Consider the following 20287-nt stretch of genomic DNA (forward strand, 5'->3'; position numbering starts at 1 on the left):
TCATTGGTTCATTTATTCAGTGGAATACATTAGAACAGAAAAGCATTTAGTGTCCCGCAGTTTCTACACCATTTGGTGCAAAATAGAAGTGAATCTGGCAGATTCAGCAGATTCATGAAAAATCTGTCACAGCAACCAATAAACAGACAGAACAGAACATGTGAACAAATCATTTATGAAGGAAGTAGAGAGTCTGACAAAGACAACAGTGGGAAAGTGGAATGATTTCCATCCTTAATTAACACACGTAACACATACTGCCTACAAAAAAGGGTGAAAAAAAAAAATCATCAAATTTTGTAATTTTATCCACCTAATATCTGCCATTGCTGTGTATATATCATTAGAACAAGTCAGATGTTGTGAAAACTGCATGATTAATTTGAAGCAGAAAAGCTTTGTTTGCTTTGATGCCCCGAACAGGGAGACAATCACTGTTCTTCCCCTGAAAATAAAGCAAAAGACTTTCAGGCAATCAGGCCTCTTTTTGGCCATGGTTCATTTGTTTAGTACCAGTGCATCACAGCTAATATGATAAAGATACCCTGACTTTTAAAATAGCATAAGATGAGGTGGACTGGGGTAAGGGTCTCTTAAAAACAGCAAAACAAAACATGAAGTAAATGTAAGATGTGGATTATTCTCAAAGCCAGCAAGATTATTAAAAAGAAGAGAGGAGAGGACGTGTGCCAAATGACAACATCGTTGATGGCAGCCTCACTGAGCATGCTCAGGAAGGGCCAGCGGTTGATTGGTCGAGGGGCATGGAGCTAAGTGACGTGGGGAATCAGTGAAAAAGCCAGTCTGTAGGCAGCTATTAATAACAGAACCTACACTAAACTGAAGTCTCACTGCAGCATGTCAACAATGGAGGGACTTATTGATACATGTGTGTCTCTGTGCAGTAAAGCTTCGTCTTGTCACCACTGATACTCACGAAGGAGGACAAGCATAAGGACAGAAAACAAGTTGCTCTGCTCAATGAAGTGTGGAATTTCCAATATAGTTAACCATGTGATAAATGATGAAACCCCCTATTGTTGATGCAAGGGTGCTTATTTAATTTTCGAGGTCTGCCATTAATCAAAATACAATCAGTGCCTGGCTGTGAGGATTTATAAAGAGAGGACAGAAGGACAAAGACAATCCAGCTGTGGTGTAGGTGGCTGAATGTGGTGCTGAGGTCTACAGCCAGAAAGGAGGCCTGTTAGGTACCATACCTCCCTTTATTGTAGGGTGTCAGTGTGTGTGTGTGTGTGTGTGTGTGTGTGTGTGTGTGTGTGTGTGTGTGTGTGTGTGTGTGTGTGTGTGCGTGCGTGTGTGTGTGTGTGATTTCACATGTGTTTCATATGTTTGGTGTGTACATGGAGACTCCCCCACACAGACTATAGAGGATTATATAATGCCCTCTCTGTACGTGCACGCTGAAGGGTGCAACATGGTGGTTGGCTGTGGCAGCGTCACAGATCAGGAGAAATCCTGCTTAGTCTGTCCCCTAGCGCACAAGTTCAACTTAATTTATTATCCTCGCAGGGGAAATGTTTGTCGACCATCCGCCGTAATAAAAGACAAATTGTGAAACTAGCAAGGCAGGGAAAAAATGCACCGAAGCAAAGAGCACAAGTTATAATTATTTAAAACTTTTTTTTAGGTCATCTGGTGTTTGTGTCCATGTTGCTTGGTTTTTTTTTTGGGGGGGGGGGGGGGGGGGTTTGCAGTACATTGCTCCTATTACACCTAACGGCTGTCACACAGACACACGCGTACATGCACACACACACTGCTCTCCACCACCAGGCATCCTGTTGTGTAGACATTCATCAATTAATTAAAGGGTCAGGATGCAAATAATGACAAGTGTATGTGCAACAAGGTGTCACTGTTATAAGCAGGGTGTTATACAAACAGTAAATGTACGACAGCTGTCACAGTGACTGAAGCCAAAAAGAGTATACCTCATACCACAATGCTGAAAGTAGACAAAGACAAGTCAAAAGTTATTTATCGGTATTAGTTGTGCGGAGAATAGATGTTTATATGTATTGACATAATGAAGAAAAAGTAAAAAAAAAAAAAATTAGATATATTTTCATGTATATCTACTTATTTTGAGGATAAAATCATTAGAAAAATTAGGATATAATGAACAGAAGGCACTTGGAAATTACTGCCAACTAGATGCTGACAAGCCCTATGCCGGTTTTTTTGCTACCATCCTGACCCCTCCTGGGAGCACTGATGGATGAAACGCCTGTACCCGGGTGGGAGTCTCGGGTATTTACGGACCCGGGGAGCAGGAAGAGGAGGGGGGCTGCGCGAACCCGCAGCGTCACGTGGTCCGCCCTCGTCTCCTGTAAACATCGCATTCACCGCCGGCTACAAAGAGGGAAGCGCCGCGCTGTTTGCACAGTCGACGGGGAGGACTTCTTTCTTGGTTTTTAGCGAATAGAAAGTACACAAGGCTAAGTAAAATGGCTCGTGTAAGTCAGATATAATATTGCGAAGGCGAAAATGGCTGAATATGTCGAGGAAAGCTTCGTAGTGTCTGGTTTGCTTGCCAGAAAGTAACGGTTGTTCTAATCTGGACAAGCAACTCACCGAGGTCCGAGGAGAGAAGATTGAAGCTACATTTAGCGGCGATTCATACCTGATTTTAGCTTTCTTATTTTTAGTCAACCTTTGAGGGTTTTTTGTCCTCGGTAGGCGCAAGTGTGCTAACTCTTACGAACAGAAATGGACCGAGGTGGCTGTCAAATGAGTGGCGGCGGCGGTGGCGACCGCAGCGGGCCCGAGCAGTCCGGGATGATCACGCTGGAGGACCTGGAGTCTTTCGCGGAAGACCAGCTGTCAGATTCGGGCAACGGCAGCCTCGAAGAAGAGGCAGAAACCATGGAGGAAGACGAAGACCGACTGCTGCATTATTGGCAGGACGTAGCGAGGGGACACCAAGTGGAAGTTTCTCAAGGTAAAAAGAAAAAATACTACGAGAAAAAAACACCGAAACACACAACGATGGCGAATTAACGTTAGCTAACGATTAGCTTTAATGTTTTTTGTCCCCTCCGGTTTATCAAAGCCTTCTTTTGGACATAAACTTTCACGTGAGAATTTTCAACAAGTTTAAAGCAACTAAAGTTTGGTATGTCTGACTTAAGTTCAGGTACTTCAACTTCCTCACGGCACACCACCACGTACATTGACCTAGTTTCCACAGAGGCACATAGGTAAAGTAGCTCCAACAGGCTCCCTGCCCCTCAGGAAAACATGCGTTTCAACTGTAAAACTGCAACGTTACTAAACAATTTAATGGACTTATTCCAAGGCCAACGTTTGGAGCACGCAGACAAATGTGGTAAACTAGCAGGGACACTGGCTATATTTTAAAAGAGGGACCTGTTATGTAATAATACGGTACATACAATGTGGTCATGGGCTCTCTAGTTTCTGGGTCCGAGAAAGACAAGAAAAAGTTTAGTATCAGCATTATTTTAGTGGCTAGAGGTCTGCAAAACCAGATAGCACATGGCAGACTGAAATATTCTCAGACTTTCTTGGCCTCGTTTCATGAAATAAGGGTTTGTTGTCAGTTGCATGAAAAGTGGAAAATCGTCTTGGTGGAAACACTCGGAAAAGCCTTCTGTCACGTGATGCTGTTTCACAGAAAGCAAGAGATCACAAGTACAGTTTGGTTTGGGGAATAAGCACCAGGTTTTTGCACACATAGTCTTCCCTCTGATCCATTCCTCAAAAATCAGTGCTAATTGTGTTATCAGCCATTTAGCAGCAAATACCTGTTTCCTTGTGTAAGTTGAAATATTCTAAAATCAGTACCATATCAGGCATAAAACTGTGGTGTTACTTTTGTTGTGTTCTAATACTAAAGTAGTAGTATGGATAATAGTATAGTAATACTAGAATTTGTAGTGTCAGGCTAGTGTCAAGCTCAATAGAAATAAATGATAAAATAGAATAGATAAATAGGCATTTATCTGGTATTTTGAGAGGTAAACAAAGTGCCTGGGATTATCAAATGAATTGAAAACACAAATCAACAGATTTATATTTTCCTGATACCACTGTGCCTGTCTTTTTTGTCAGAGATATTACCTCTCATGACGTAGATGGTTTAAGTGTTGGTAGTTCTCCCATATATATTGGAAAATTAAATTATTTAATTTCGCACTGGCTTTAGAGATTATTGAATGATCTGATTATTTCAACATCAAGTTGAAAGAAGAAAATAAAAGCACATCATCACAGTAAACGCACTGTTCACAGCGGCATCCAATGAACCATGCTTTGTTTTGCTGGGATATCTGGGTAATCTAAGAAATAAAACAGACTATAATAAACCATAATAAGCGGCCTCTCCGTATGTTCATTAGTTCGCGTGAGCATGTGCGTGATCTTGTTGCAAGCTGCCTGGAATGTGGTCAGGACACTCAAGGTTGAACTGCTTTGCACCGAATAAACTAGGAAGATGGCCTCTGACACACCAATCCAGTGTTTGTGCCTGACTTGAGCATGTAGCTGAGGTGTCGCTCTGGCAGTCTTGACGTGCAATGAGAAAAATGCACAGGTCCATGAAAAGTGTCAACATGTTTGGCCTAAATAGGTCATTACGGCCCAATTTGCCGTTGGCGGTGTTTGTGTTGATTTTGAAGCGGCAACACAGCGTTTGAAATAATTAATTTGACAGTTCTGATTGTTTTATTATTGTACATTGGGGTTTTTTTTGGGGGGGGGGGGGTTGTTTTTTTTTCCTGAAAATTGATTTCAGTCACTGACATTTCTGTGGGTTTATCTCCAAAGTCTATCATCTTTCCAGCGTTTTCTGGAAAATTTTTGGCAAATACACTTCAGAGGTATCCGAATACATTTTTTGTGTTTTTGTGCCTTTAATCAATGATTGGTTTTGTCAACTTGTAGGTTCAGGGGTCTGATTTTACCATAGAAATCCAGACATTGTGCTTAGCTAGAGACAACCACAACAGCAGTTGTTTTGAAGTCTGGAACCTTCCAAGTCACTGCTAATCACAGAGCTTGGATGCAGAGACCAGAACAATGGACCCATTGAGATTAGCTAAACCTCAACATTGCTTCACTGCAATAAAATGCTATTTTCAAAACACACATCAGATTTGCATATTTATGTCTTACGGGACACAAACATTAAACAACATGGATATCAAAGCCTTTTGTATTAGTTCAACTTGAGTATGGTAATACCACCATATTTAGCCATGCATTTCCTTGTTGGCTTGTGTCTCCTTAGAATGAAGGACTATCTACATGTGACCTCATCACCAGTTTGACATGCTTGTAAGTCAGGAGCAGTTCAATTTTTTTCTCTCCCTAAAATTGTTGAGGGAAGTAATTGTTAGATGTTTGAAAGGCTAAAAAGTAGTATTTCACAAGAGAAAAAGTAAGCAGAATTTTTTTTGTAGAAGAAGAATTTTTTTATTTTCTGTATCATCCCTTCAGGGGTCTTGATGGCACTCTGGGAACCCCCTGGTTAGACTATTTGTCATCTAACTGGGTTCCCACAGAGAATCCAGTAACACAGACTGGCACTTCCTCCTCTGCCCTCAGACTACAGCACTAATTGAGGACTTAGTACAAAACCACTTGCTGGGGCTTTCTGACTCAGGGGGGATTAGCTACCTTGCCAGTGCTGGTACTGAGGTTGCAGCCACTAAATCCTGGACTACAACACTGTAGCTCAGGACGTACACAAAGGCCACAGTAAACTCCTTTTCTCTAATTAGGACAGAGTCGGATGGGCAGGGCTGAGGTGGGAGCACTACTTTGCTAGCAGTTGGAGCTATTTGATTGGATAATATTACATTTACAACTTAAATTCCACTGTAGCTACCAAGTAACTGTTTGTCTAGTCTTGTACTGGGTTGCATTGGTCGCTATGCGTAAGTTCAAATGTAGCCTTGTTTGAACACAATCTCCACCTTTGGATGAAGCTGAAGTACTACCAACATCTTAAGGGTTGCACCAGCTGAAATGGTTCCAACGTAGGCAAAAATTACCACTTAAATCTTACATCTAGCCCTTAGTAGATGTAAAGGCCTCCATCAAATAGCAGTTAAAATGTTTTGCCTCGGCGAACCTTTTTGTTGCAAGAAGCAATTTACATATAGCTGGTGCAATGGGCCATAGCACTAAAAAAATGCCACCTAAATTGTTTAAATGGCAACAAGGGTCATTGCAGCCTCCAACAAACTGGGTGGCTATGAACACAAATCTAGGGCACTTAAGACCCATCTGTTCTATTTTATAAATTTGACTCTTGCAGTGCAACCTGTTGGTGCTGTAGAAAAAGATCTTTACAGATTGTGTGATTTTCATGTCTGTCATGCCTAATTTTCATGAAATCAGATAAGCAGACCATCAATGAGGTTACATGAAAGGCTTCTATCTCGTAAACAAGATGGAATGTGTTTATAATTTGACACCAGTAAACACCAAATGAGCAGTCCATGAACAGAATTAGCCTTGTTGTAGTCACCCTTCATACATATTGACAATAATAAGTGCCATAGCACACCCAAGAAACTACAAGCAAATTAAACAGCAGCACTTGTCAAATAACACAAACCCGACTTAATTACACGCTAATTATTCTACCTCGCTAATCTGTTGTGACAATGCTGACCTTTTCCATTTTGTAAGTGTGCTTGAATCAGATTAATGACAAGAATGAGCATGTTTCTGTGATCTGTTTCCATTGTAGTACATTGCCACTATAGGCATGTGTTAGTAATACAGGCCAGTCAACACATCAGACTTTCTCACTAGTGGTTGTCATTGGTTATTATGACATATACAAATACACACACACACCCCACATTGTCCTGGGTTTAACTTGGTGAAGTCAATCAACTGACATCAAACATGAAACCAAAGCAGGCCTCAGTAACTTGAAACATATTAGTTTCTGTCTGGAGCTAGTCATATTTAAAGTTAGTACACATTAGGGATGCCAGGGTGAGGAAAACCACCCAACAATTAATACACAGATAACACCGGACATTTTAAAAGAAAATATATTCGTCAAGCTGAGCTCTTCTGAAAGTGCACAGCTGGGAATGTTTTGAAGGTGCAGTGTTTATTCAACTGAGGTATTTTGGTTGCTATGATATGGAATATCTCCAAAATATGTTGTTATTGTGGTCGTCCTGTGATGTCATTTGGTACAGTCATGGATACTCACAGACAGAGATTAGTACATGTAGGATGTGACGGTTGGACTTTGTGGTATTTATCCCACCCCTCCTCCACTGTGATTGGACAGCTGGATAAAAAGTGACAGGGACAAACGCAGCGTTGTACCCTAAGCTGAACATTTGTGCATTACATTGCATTATGGACCTTGACACATAAGAAAACGCCATATATAACCAGAATGCCCACACACAACTTGCTATAGGGAGCCAAACTCTATCCCTCCCTTGAGTCTATGAGTGTACTTGTTCATGATGCTGCCACCAAATCTGAACCTCATGGAAAGTGCAGTTGTTGACAGTGCTTTATGAGCAGAACAACTCAAAATAATGTGTCAGTTCAATGGAAACAAAACACTGACAGCCTGAAAGTGGGACTTGACTAAAACCCTATATTGATGAGAGAGCATGGGTACAAAAACAAGTTCACCTGTCGACCATGCAGTCAGCGCTGACTGTTCTGCGTCAACACCGAGTTGCTCTTGAGGTGCTGCCATAGAAACTGATCATTTGCTTGGGCATGTGTGCAGTACGTGCCTGTATGTGTGGTGTGTTTTCTTCCCCTTCTTGTCTCTCATAGTGAAGACACATACATAAACTGGGAGGTAATTTTTTACCATCAAATAAACATGGTCATTATCCATGCTGAGCGTCTCCTCTTAATCAGTGACTTGCAGTGTAACCTTAATTTCATGAGATCCTGCTACATGAGTCCACTCACTCTCACATTGTTCACTGTCACAGGATTGATCACATAAATACCACAGATGCCTCTGACCCAGTTGTCCTCCATCGTATTGATTGACAAAATGTGATTGAATGGGTTCACCATGAGTGCCTCATATTTGACAGTTCAGCAATGGAACATAATGACATTATTTAATCTGACAATATGGGCATCATCATAAAAGAGTCAGTAATAGGTCAAATATGCTCCAGTATTTCAAAAGCATCGGCTGCAGTCCGTCTCTGTTAATGCTAGTCTATACCTGGCCTTGGGCAGCTTTAGTTAGCGTTCTCTCCATCAGCTCCAATAAACGTTACTCTCTGCGACATCCTGGCACAGCACTCTGTCCATCTGGCAACCTTTTCTCACACAAACTACAAACGCTGCCTGCCAGCAGATTACTGGAAGTTAGGACGTTTTATACAGACAGGAGACTGCAAGTGTTGATATGATGTGAGTGGAAAAGAGTTGTATGGCTTCTGCTTTCACATATTTTAATCACCTTAACATGCAGGCCCAAAACACATGCATCTTGTGAATGGCTGAAAGCAGTGTACAGCCAAAGTTGGCATTTAAAAAGCATAAAAAACAAGCAAGTGTATTTGTTTTCCTAATGTAAAGAACACTTTATTTCTGGACCACAGTTTAAACTGACCACATATTGTTTGTTTGTCTGTTAACAGATATGTCAGAGCCCATTCAACAGCTAACCAGCAACAACCAAGGACGCAGTCACAGAGAACCTGTCCCTTTCACCCTCCTCGCACGTAAAGATAAGGTATCTATCTGACTTTTACTACTTTGTACACATGTGTAATATCCAACTATATGCTTGTGTAACCTGTCTGCCTATACATTTTCATGTTCTGTTTAAAAAAGGAAAAGCTATTAAATCGGTAAGCAGTGACCTCGTTTAATGTAGAAAAGTGTGTCTTCACCAGAGACTAGACCTGGAAATTAAGACTTTGTATGACAACCCTATCTTTGAAGAGGAGCAGTCAAAAGCCTAAGTCTATCCTCTTGTTCTGGAAAAAGGCTTTTAAGTCCTGGATAACAGCACAGACTAATACTCTCAACGTGAAGAGAAGTTGACTTAATGACAAACTGGAGGACTTTGAAAGGATTTGGAGACAGATGATTTTCTCTGTATAGAAAGGGCGACAGTAAAGGTGCACAAGCAGTAGTCTTTATCACCCCTAGGTGGCATTGCTCAGGGGTGGAAAGGCTGGGGGGTGTATTTTACTGCACATTAGTTAAGCTGCCTGGTCTGTGTGCTTCTGGTGTTGTATTTGGCTGTTTGTTTTATTTTGTATGTTTGTTTGCTTTTGTCATGTTTTTTCTTTTGTCATTATACATCTGAAATGAGGCATGATATTCACTCCATGGACGTCTATATTACTGCTGTACATAAGCTGCACAATAAAAATATTTGAAAGAAAAAAACCTTACTCTGCACTAGTGTACCATAAGAACAGTCAAATGCTGGATGCCCAAACTGGAGAAGCTGATGATAATGATTTGATTAAACATTTTGTTGAAGGAGCAGACTCTTCTGAGCAGGTATGGGTCGGCTATTTATTTCCAACAAGATGATCGTGTCACCCAATACAATAAGCCGCCTAAACTCCTTAGGGGGCCGTATAAATAAAGAGGGCTAATTGGTTTAACTTGAGTTAATTAGTTCATTAAAACTTGGCTGGAGACTCCGGTTAAACAAAGGACAATCATGACACCCTATTCTTAGAGCAGGTTTCAGTGCCTCCTTAAAGGACAGCAGACTTCAAACTGCAGGTCGTACACCTGAGCTGCACTGTGCATAGACAATGTCTGAATGAATATAATTATCAAATCATAGTAAGTATATCAAGTAGAGCTGCAACAATGAATTGATTAGTTATTGACTATTAAATTAATCACCAACAATTTTGATAATTAACCAGTTTGATTTAATTTTTCAAGAAAAAAAGGTCAAAATTATCTGATTCCAGCTTCTTGAATGTGGATATTTTCTGGTTTCTTTACTCCCTTATGGCAGTAAACTGAATATCTTCGAGTAGTGGACATCACAAAACATTTGGATGACATCATCTTGGGCTTTGGGAAACATTTTTCACCATTTTTTGACATTTTATAGACCACACGACCGATCGATTAATCTGGAAAATAATGGACAGATATTAAAGCACTGCTGTAACCTGTGGTCATTCTACAGTAGGTGAAAAAAGACAACAGAATATTTACTGACAGTCTGTAAAATGTATTGATGTAGCTGATTGAACGGGATTAAAAATCACATAGATGCCACAGTAATAACGGCATCACATCACCTCCCCTTGTAAAATTGATTCTGTCCAAATAGAGCATTGTAAATGTGTCTGTGGGGGAGAAAACTCTCACACACTCCAAGCTTCATAAGACACGTCACTCCTTTAGTACACTACAACACTGTATGCCTTGAATGACTTTAAGTGCAAGTAGCAGCAGTTGTGTGGGATGTATTTTTTACACATTTTGTGGACAGCTTAGCTTTCCAGTTATTAGTCAGAACACTTGCTGGCATCTTCAATGCCATTCCCAAATGTTTCAGAAAACCACAGCAAATGTTACAGAAAATAGTTTCACAAGAAGACTTGAATTGAAACTTGAAGATGTTGAATTTACGCTGAAGTTGAAACTCATTCTTCTCTTTTTTTTTCATTGTGTGTGTTTTTTTTAGTGTGGGGAGCTGCTGTATGAGAAACGCCAGTATGAAAAGGGCCACTGGGCTTGTATAACAATGCATGAGGAGACTTATGAACAGAGCATCTGCTATGGTTTTATGAGGATAATGAAATACATCTGCCAGCAGAACTCCTTCGGTAAGTCTGAAAGAAAGGGGCTGGTGTTAATTTTGTTGACAAAAACTATGAATAAATATGTAAGTCACTTTTTCCAGCACCACATCATTAAACACTGACTTAGACTGTATCAACATGCAGCATTATTTACAAAAAGACAAAACATTGTTTAGAAAATTAAAATTTTACCAAAATCTTTCTCTATTGTCATAGACAAAAAAAGGAGACCATTTACCAAACACAACCAGGATCGGGCATTTTAAATTCCAAAGCATGTGTTTTTTTAATTTTCATTTGTCGATGGTTATTTCCAAACCAGCCTCACAGGTAATAATGACTGCTGTTATTTGCTTGTTGTCTCCAGGTGACTACCTGGGTATGACTCTCCCCATCGTCACAGTGGTGCGCACAGATGAAAACCATTCTGTGGTCTCCAGCGACGTCACTGTGGCATATTTCCTTCCCGCTGAGCATCAGGCTCAGCCCCCACAACCTACTGACAGCGAGATCCTCATAGAGATCTGGCCCACCACTACTGTATACACAAGGTCAGTAGAGAATGAAATGAAAATAAACGCATCTGCTATTCCTAAATAAACTCCCTCTTCTTGTTAGCACTGGCAGCTAACAAAGATTGTTTTAATCAGTGGATCAATAGTGCTCGAGTTATTGTTTTTCTCGCTTGGAAATTTGATGCCTCGTACTCATGCGCCATTCCCTGCTTCTTCCAGGGCCTTTACCGGTCCCACCAACGAAGTGACCATCATTAATCAGATCAATGCCCTGGCAGAGCTTCTAGACTCTCCCGGTGTGTGTGTCAACAACTCCTTCATCGTGGCCGGCTACACCAACCCTGCTCACAGCAACCGCCAGAATGAGATCTGGTTCCTAGAGCGACCCTGAGGGACCAGAGGATTAAGCAGCATCCTATCTACGACCTTTGAGCCTCGTAAAGACTCCCTTAACACTGCCACAGCCCAGCTACAGCCTCAGATGCAACATTTTCTTAATTCACCGCCTCTACCTGAAACGACCACCAGCTCAGCACCCTCCAGATCAGCCGGGGGCTGAAAAAAAGATAAATCAGCCCTTACTTAACCCTCAGTGAATTTCCATTCACGTTCATTTAGATAGATCCTCATTTCACCCATAAGAACTGAACCAAACCGCTGCCATACTCTCAAGGACACAACCCAGATGCTAAGGTGCAGCATAGCATTCATCTCCTGCTCTCACACTGAGATGGCTGAAAAACATTACCTGAGCACAGTGCCCTCTTGTTAAAAGTTGAAATAGTTTTAACTCTAAGCGCTCGGTGAACGTGGTGACCATTGAGTGCTGCCGCAAACATGCAACAGCCTGTCTTAAGACAATGGAAACAGGCTCCCAGTAGACATGCAGCCTTATCTATACGCTCTGTTTCTCTTTGTTGCACAGCTATAGTGTCTTGTCATGTGGGGTAAAGGTCAATGCACAACAAAAAAAATTGCTTCTCTGTCAGTCTCTAGCTTGCTGAGGTGATTGCACGGTTGATCCGCTCTTTCTTTATCTCTAGACTGCAGGTTACAAGTCTATGCGATGCCAGTCATGCTGCATAAACAGTTATTTTAACAATAAGTGCAATATTCACCAGATAACAAACCATCAAGTCAGTTGTTACAGTAACCATAAATAAGCTCAACCCAGTGGGTGACACTAAATTTAGAAATCACTTATGAACACAACATGTTCGTAGGTGTTTGCATGAATGTACAGGTACAGGGAGGAGATGAAAACAAATGTCACACTTACACAAACCAAACGCTGAAAAACAGATTTTACTGCTGAATGACAATCATATTGTACTTCTAGATTATATACATCCTTTTCTCTTGAAGCAACTCAGTGCATTCCTCATGTTTCAAGTCTTTTCACACACACACACAGGAATAATTACCTCTGGACCTCTTTCTCATGCTCTTTCTACTTGCTACTCTGTGTCAATGTTAGTGAGTATGCATTCGCTCATTCTTGTACCACTGCTGCTGAGTAGAGACAATGCAACCAAGAAAAGACATAGAGCACAGACAATACCTCTACTGTGATTATATGTTTTTTAAGTAGAAGAAAGCGACGTTCTGTTTTAGTTAAAACAGTTTTTTTTAATCTTGTCACCAATCTAAGGAGAGTCTGTTAAGTCATAGTGAAAGAAGTATGTGTCTTTATCTCATATGCAACATATACAAAGTGATATGCATCAAACCAGCTTCACCTAGAGTTCACAGTAATTGTTGATGCTTTGGAAATGTGCTTTTACCACTCGGGTGCCAGTGGAAAAAAAAAATGGAAGTGAACTAGCCAAATCGTCACTGTGTGAGGATTTTTAACAGGAAGGGGGCATCCTTTCAAATGCTTAGGCATGCAGTTATTGAGGCATATTAAATATGTAGAAAATTAAAAGTGAAATTTTGAGCTCTAATTGTGAAAGTTGGTTTCATCTCATCTTATCCACAAAAAAGGTAAAACACAGAAATGAACAGTTAGGAAACTTAGCATTGGGTTAGGAGGTTGCCCAGTCTTAAAGTTAAGCAGTTTGGTTGACATCAAGACACCAAATCCAAAGAATTTATTTCTCATGAAATGATAGTAGAGTTGAAAGGATACTCTATGACAACTGTAGTGTATAAAGCACTTGCAAAGCCATGACACACGTGGGTTGGTTTTCCCTTTAAGAGCTTGGTTATATGGGAACATTAAGTGTGATTTAACTTTTTCCTTTCTCTTTGCTGTTTTTTTTTTTTTTTTTTTTTTTTATTAGTGTTTTGCAAACGTGTGCTGTACTGTGTAAATTCAAGTGCAACAACAACAGCTACTGTGGTTTTCTTTGTTCAATTAAAATGTGCTCGTCTCCTGTCTTTTGAAATGTACAGTGACGCTGAGTCTTACTGGGTTCATACACACAATGCACAAACTCTACTGGGAGCGTTAGTGCAGAAGTTTCCAGAAATTATTTTGATGTGTGAAAAACACATATAATTAAAGATTTATATTCTTATTAATGCAACAACTGAGCAGTTTTGCAGTTAAGGCCGGGTTTCAGACTCGTTCTCTGTGTTAGTACCAGCAAACGAGTACTGTATACTTACAGTACACATAAAATCCCTATAGGCTATTCCTTCCTTTTTATGGGATCACATGGAGCAAACAAAAGGGGTCACATTCTACTTTGTTCTGAAACATACAGCAGAGCCCATATCATGAAAAGAACTGGTGCTCAGTTACTGGAGCATAGTAACATGATGAGTTCTCACAAGGTCACACACACGCGATAGTATATCAGAGTGCAACCTAAATGCAGAACTTGGTTTAATTTTTCTGATAACACAACTTGAACATGACGTCTGTTTTTCTCTTTGTACAAATTCTTCTCCTCTTAGTCATAAAATTTAAATTCAAATAAATAACAGGAATTTAATTTTTGTGGAATGCCACAAGAACTTAAGCCAAATTACACCATCGCTTTCCATTATAACACAGCACAGGCTGAATGCTCTGTGATTGGATACAATGGCCTGGATGATTGCACACATTGTCGGCAGAACCGCCACCCGTGCTCAATCAAAAATCACAAAGTTGAAACACAAGAAAACAGGAGGCGATTTTAGTGGTTACATGGACTGATATTAGAGGAAAAGCACACATCTGAGCTAAAAAAAAACCTGTCTGCATGATTGGTTCATTTTTCTGATTTGCTCAGCAGTCATTAAATTCCGCCTGAATGACTTCAGCGATGCTCATGCAGTTTTATCTCTGTTTTGTGTACTGTCTGCTCAAATTAAGAGAGGGCAGAGGGAAATGGAGGTTAACAAACCGGTTACAGATGGCATCCGGTGAGGCGGTAATATGAGGAGAAGGTGAAAAATTAAAGTAAAAGCAATTAAAGAACAAGTGTGAACAGCTCCATTATTACAAACAATCCAAAAATAATCAGAAAGTAGGAAAGAAAATAGACAAAGAAGAGCTAACAGAGCTCATACACAACAGGTCTAAACTTTCAAATGCAGGTGTCACATTCCAGCTGTCCAGCCAGTTGAGACAGATGAGGTGTAGCTGCACACTCACAGTACAGTACACACAGATAGTGAGCCTGTACGGTCAGTTAATAATCCAAAACCATTTAGTCCACTGGCACTGAAACCCAGACCGCCGAGTGCGACAGGATGTTGCTTTCAAGACAAATCAAACCCATTTCATATGAACTGACCCAGTAAGAAGCACACCGCGACAGGAGAGAGGTGATGCTGAGGAGACGATTACAGCTGAGGAGTAACAACGGAAACAACCAAACTGTGACCAGATGGTGGCAGCAAAGCACCAAAAAACACACAAACCAAACCAGAATATCTTTTGTTTAAGTTTGCTCGACTCCTGTTGTGTTTGTGTATTTACTGCTGATGTGAATCTAAAGGTGAAAACATCACGGACAATAAAGATCAACTGTGTGTGACCATCACATCTGACTGTTCTGCCAGATGATCATTCGTAGGAAAACAAATAAAAGCTGTGCAGACATGGACGAGTGTAGCTCAACAGGCTGTAAAACTGCCTGTGCCTACCTGCAGGTAGCGCGCCTGGTAAACAGACAGGACCTCTCCCAGAGGAACCACCACTTTGTCCACGCTGCGCTGGTGGGAATGGGCCTGGATGTCCGGGCTGTCGTCTGAACGCAGCTCAATGTGGGAGATGAGCAAATTAGAGATGACTGACTGCACCGACTGCGGGTATGGAGTAAGAGAGGGAAGGTGGAATCAGATTAGAGAGTCGTTAAATGAGAGAAAGATCATTTACAACAGAGGTTCCCAACCTTGAACCCAACTAAGTGACATATACTATGGATACTTCATATGATATTGAATGCATAACAATAACTGTACAGAACAACTGATAAACTGTAAAATTAACCCAAATAGTGAGCACAGGCACTGAAGCAAGTTTGTGGAAAACAATTTGGATGAAATTTGAGCAGATTATTTCCTGTGAATATTACATTAAAGTTTTCCTGAATTTTTTAGGGACTTTTTAAACAGTATTCTGTCTGTATTACATATTCTTTTTTAATTTCAACAATCATACATACTTAATAGGCTTCTTTTTTTAACAAATTCAGTGTTCTCTCCTCCCTGATGCTTGGTCACTGTTCTACCAGCACTTTGGGTTTTTTTAACTGCATACTTTTCTAACACAGGATGAGGCTGTTTTCTGTGAATATTTGTGTTCAGGTCTTCACTGTGCCTGATCTAAACCTTAAAAACGACAATTTCATTTAGGTTTATTCACAGAAATGAATGAAGTGCTGAGTTTTCCCACGCTTGTTAAACTCAAGCAGGCTTTGCGACCTCACTGTGAGGCTTTGGCGGCCTCTAGTGGGGGGGGGCAGGACCCCTCGACTGGGAACAGATACTGTATATTGCTCTTACCTTTGAATCTCCCCCTGGAGTCGCACTAAGGGCCAGGATGCGGAATTGCAGAGTCTGGCTGCCGAGCTGTCTGATCACCTGAGAAACAGGGAGAGGAGCAACTTAGTGAAGAAATATTTTGGTTGGATTATCACTTCAATGTCACTTTACTGAAGGTTAACAACCAGAATTGGACTCGACAAGTACAATATAACCTGAAAACATAGTCAGCAGTGACATACAGCTGGGCTGAATGTCAAGCTGTGATCATTAAAGACAGGTTTGCGTACCTGACAGTAGGCATGGTTTCCCAGTGCCTTGTGGGCCTCGTCAATCACCACACACTTGACCTGCTGCGCCGGGCAGGTCTCTCTGGACAGATCGTTCACCATGACCTGAGGAGTGAGGAAGAAGACGCGCTTGGTCCTCCACACCTCCTGTCTCTGCTTTGCCGCTGTGCTGCCTGCGGAGAAGGAGATGGATTCTTGTTAATAAAGGCTAAACGAGAAGAGAGTCATGGAGTTGGTGTCATGATTTGTCACCTGTCAGCTCAGCCATGTGCGCCTGCGGGATCCCCATCACGTTGTAACAGGCCTCGATCTGTTGGGCCACCAGAGGTTTGGTGGGAGCCATGAATACGATCTTCCCTGATGGATACCAGCGGTAGAAGTTGTACATCACCACAGAGGCTATAAAGGTCTTTCCCAGACCAGTAGGGAGACACACCAGTGTGTTCTGATACAGGGCCGCCTCTGATATCTTCAGCTGGTACTCCCTGATGGGGTAGTTGGTGGGGTAAATCCAGACCTTAGCTGAGGAGCTGTCAAAGCCAGGGAAGTCTGGGTATGTCTGCCCACCTGACGGGATGAGAGAGAGGCCAGTGCTCTCTGTTCCTGCAGGGTTGTCATATTGAAAAGAGTTTGCATTACCAAGTTGCAGGCTCTCTTCAGCTTCATAAACAGCGACCACCATCAGATCATCATCTTCGTCTTCTTCATATGCAGGTTTAGGTTCCTCTGTCCTCACTGGGTTCTCTGATGTATATGAGTACCCCTCACCTTGTTCAGTCCACAGAGGATTTCGAGGAGGGTTTGTTTTAGCTACCTGTGTAGTGCTGCTTGAAGCTGTCTTACGCCGTCCAGCGGCTTTCTTTGCCTCCTTTTTTGGTTGAGCAACTTTGTTTTGAGAGACGGTTCCGCCCCAAGTCTGGAACAAAGTCCTCTGATTTGAACCACTACTCATTTTCATCAGCTGTGGCGAAAAACTTTGTGGAAAAAGTGCCTGGTGACGAGCAGCAACATTGCATACTGAACGCAAACAGAGTCACTTCCGCCCACGTGCTAACAAAATATAACACCACATACATAACGACGGTTTTACTCCAGTGTTCATTCATTCATTTGAACACATTTTCAATCGTAAAGAATTCAGTGTTTTGTACTGACGCCAGTATATCGAGCGAAGGGCTAAACTGACACACGTATGAGATAATTGTTACAATGAGGCCTTTAATTTGAAAGTGTGACACCGGAAAGAAATCAAAAGTTCGAGTTCATCTCCCGCTCTCCGAGACGTAACACTGTCACGTTACCATAGCAATGGACAGAAGCAAATGGGAGAAGATACTTACCTGTTTTCAGGTAATGGCGTTATCTTGTAAAGTCCTAAAGCACAAGGTTTTGTCTTTATACCTCCAATAGTTTGCAGTCAATGTTGTTTACTACTTCGGGCTGTTTAGCTGTTTTTGCTATGTCTGGAAGACGTATGCTAACAGCAGCTAGCGTTATTGTTGTTAGCATTGACGTAGCAACAGTCACTTACAAGGCTATAGGAAACAAGTTAGTGTTACTATGGCGTTAATTACTGTAACTGTCCTCTCTTCTGTAGGCATCTGCACGTGGATACTTGGTGAGAAACGAAGTCCGTCGTGGGCGAGAGGACTTTGAGGACGTCGTGAGAGAGATTGATGGAGGCTTGATCCATTTAGAGTGGAGAGAGGCGGTTATCGCGATTCCCCACTTCACAGACACTGTAAGCAACTGTCATTTTAATTAATTTTTAAAAGTGTGATTAACAGTTAAGAAACTGTGATGTGATTTATTTAGCTTTTTGGTACTTTTCTCGTGCTCTTCCGCTTGCACCACCAGGATGGACCGTTTCTACAATCCAACAGCTCTCACAGCAATCCTTCACATCCAGGGCTCGATCTGCATGCCAGTCCCCAGAGTCCATCAGCAGCAACAGCACCCTCATCAGAGGAGAGAGAAGATCTTCATGTCCTGCCAGAGAAAATAGAGGCAGAGAGAGATAATTCACAAGCCAAAGGAGAGGCCTCTCTTTCTGAAGACTATGTAACCAGAAGCAATGTTAGACAGGACACAGAGGGGCAGAGAGAAAGTACTGTGTGGGCTAAAGATGGAGAGGTGACGGAGAGCACAGGAGACTGCACCACCGTCTGGAGCAGTTTGGAACTGGACAGGCCAGGTTCCAGGCAGTACTGCTTGGCCCAGGAGGTGCCCTGTACCCCAGAGGCCCTGCGTCTCCATCGCAACACGCTGACCATGGAGCTGCTCTGGCTCCAACAGGCCATTGACAGCAGGAAAAAGGTACAACAGAGATGCAGTGTTTCCCTACATTTATTTAGCAGTGGCAGTCTCCTGCTGTCAGAAAATTGTCTCTGCTGCAAGACTAAATTTATTTAGTTACCTCAAAATTAAGTCAATACAGTAGTTTCAAGAAGTGTCAGTTCTCATCGAAACATATCTACATTGTAAGTATCCATACCTGAATAATAACCATAATATACTGTCTATGCAGTAACAGTACAATATCACGTCTGGAAGGCTGTAAATCAGCCAGCATACACTTAGAAACACAGAGACGGAAGCCACGTGCGTGATGCTGTTTCTTAACATGTTCAGCTGCCTGCACCCTTTGCCCTCAGACTGTGCACCAATTGAATCCCTTTATTTATCTTTAACAAAACGAATGTCCTTGTGAATCCTGCATCACTGCATACATGAGTCACCCTGCAGCTTTAGAGGCTGTAAAGGCACCAAGATGTTGAGTAATGTGCACAAAGAACATTCATACTGAAACATGTACGTTAATGTAATCTTTTCTATATGTGTATAATCCAAAACTTGTGTAGATTTGTTGTCATGAACAGGGAGTTAGCTCACCCAACCATTCAGGTTACAAGATATAACTTTTAATTATTGTTTTCTTCATTCTTCTCCTCTACAGTACTTGTCACTGAAGGACAGGCTGAGCTTACCCTGACGGCAGAAGTAATCTGAACTGGACTTGATAATGTGAGACTGAAGGCTTGACTGCGGTCAACTGAACAGACTCAAATGGCATCTGTTTAAGCTGTTTTATACATACTCAAATACAAAGTAAATTAACTGCTTTCAGTGGTATTCATCCAGTGATTTGCAAAAGCTATACATTGTGAATGTTATTTTCTAATGTGAAAAAATGAATAAATTATATTTTTCTAAAAAGTCTTATTTCTCCTGCTGTTGTTACCACTGCTGTTGCTGATATTGCCTTCACAGCATAAATTGTGAGAGATTGAGGTAGTTGCTTTTGTGTAGGAGGAAGGTTCATTCAGTGGAATTCTAAGCAAGTTTGTGTTTTGACTCAGAAATTCAAATTTCCCCATGAGATCACAATGAATGAATTCTCACTCAACACATCAGAGATTTTACCTACAAATGCTTACTTGATTCTCTCCTATTAAGCTTGTGTTGTTAACTAACTTAAAAACTAACAAATTCCCTGACTTTCTCCGTTGCTTATCATAGCCCTTGAACTGATTTCTATGGAAAGGACTCTGGATGTTTTTTTCTGGGGAAATCCATTACATTATATGTGCTCCTGAGTGCCTCGTCTCTCTTATGCTCCCCTACACACCAACAGTGTGCCACACTGGCTAGCATGAGAAATACACTAATATTGTAGCTAAAGCTGGCTGATGTTAGCTAACATTAGCCTTGAGTGGATGATGTCAGCCAAATCATCCAGACTCCCAGTGCTGGTTTGGCTGGT

At 41.4% G+C, this 20287-nt stretch overlaps 3 protein-coding genes across 3 annotated transcripts; 2 read left to right on the forward strand and 1 right to left on the reverse strand.

Moving 5' to 3' along the window:
* Positions 1-2347: 2347 nt before the first annotated feature.
* On the forward strand, positions 2348-13693 carry soul3 (heme-binding protein soul3). Its single transcript, XM_070978904.1, has 5 exons — positions 2348-2965; positions 8646-8740; positions 10679-10820; positions 11164-11347; positions 11531-13693. Exons 1-5 carry the CDS (start codon positions 2734-2736, stop codon positions 11700-11702), a joined length of 825 nt encoding a protein of 274 aa, XP_070835005.1. The 5' UTR covers positions 2348-2733; the 3' UTR covers positions 11703-13693.
* Positions 13548-17565, reverse strand: LOC139342051 (Fanconi anemia group M protein-like). The gene is made up of 4 exons (XM_070978903.1): positions 16777-17565; positions 16525-16697; positions 16256-16333; positions 13548-15553 (listed from the first exon to the last, which is right to left on the reverse strand). The coding sequence occupies exons 1-4, from the start codon at positions 17480-17482 to the stop codon at positions 15365-15367; spliced, it is 1146 nt and encodes a 381-aa protein (XP_070835004.1). The 5' UTR covers positions 17483-17565; the 3' UTR covers positions 13548-15364.
* A 233-nt stretch (positions 17566-17798) lies between these two features.
* Positions 17799-19735, forward strand: iqcc (IQ motif containing C). Its single transcript, XM_070978906.1, has 4 exons — positions 17799-17874; positions 18122-18265; positions 18382-18840; positions 19481-19735. The coding sequence occupies exons 1-4, from the start codon at positions 17833-17835 to the stop codon at positions 19514-19516; spliced, it is 681 nt and encodes a 226-aa protein (XP_070835007.1). The 5' UTR covers positions 17799-17832; the 3' UTR covers positions 19517-19735.
* Positions 19736-20287: the final 552 nt, after the last annotated feature.

Source organism: Chaetodon trifascialis, chromosome 14 (assembly GCF_039877785.1).
Source record: "Chaetodon trifascialis isolate fChaTrf1 chromosome 14, fChaTrf1.hap1, whole genome shotgun sequence".
Lineage (NCBI taxonomy): Eukaryota > Metazoa > Chordata > Actinopteri > Chaetodontiformes > Chaetodontidae > Chaetodon > Chaetodon trifascialis.

Bases quoted from the DNA above. Each gene is read 5' to 3' on its own strand.
- iqcc (XM_070978906.1), top strand. From the start codon at position 17,833: ATGGACAGAAGCAAATGGGAGAAGATACTTACCTGTTTTCAG. The intron at 17,875-18,121 runs GTAATGGCGTTA...TCTCTTCTGTAG, and splicing joins AGATACTTACCTGTTTTCAG to GCATCTGCACGTGGATACTT. The intron at 18,841-19,480 runs GTACAACAGAGA...TCTCCTCTACAG, and splicing joins CCATTGACAGCAGGAAAAAG to TACTTGTCACTGAAGGACAG.
- soul3 (XM_070978904.1), top strand. From the start codon at position 2,734: ATGGACCGAGGTGGCTGTCAAATGAGTGGCGGCGGCGGTGGCGACCGC. The intron at 8,741-10,678 runs GTATCTATCTGA...TGTTTTTTTTAG, and splicing joins TCCTCGCACGTAAAGATAAG to TGTGGGGAGCTGCTGTATGA. The intron at 10,821-11,163 runs GTAAGTCTGAAA...TGTTGTCTCCAG, and splicing joins CTGCCAGCAGAACTCCTTCG to GTGACTACCTGGGTATGACT.
- LOC139342051 (XM_070978903.1), bottom strand. From the start codon at position 17,482: ATGAAAATGAGTAGTGGTTCAAATCAGAGGACTTTGTTCCAGACTTGG. The intron at 16,334-16,524 runs GTACGCAAACCT...CCTGTTTCTCAG, and splicing joins GAAACCATGCCTACTGTCAG to GTGATCAGACAGCTCGGCAG. The intron at 15,554-16,255 runs GTAAGAGCAATA...CCATACCCGCAG, and splicing joins CTCCAGGGGGAGATTCAAAG to TCGGTGCAGTCAGTCATCTC.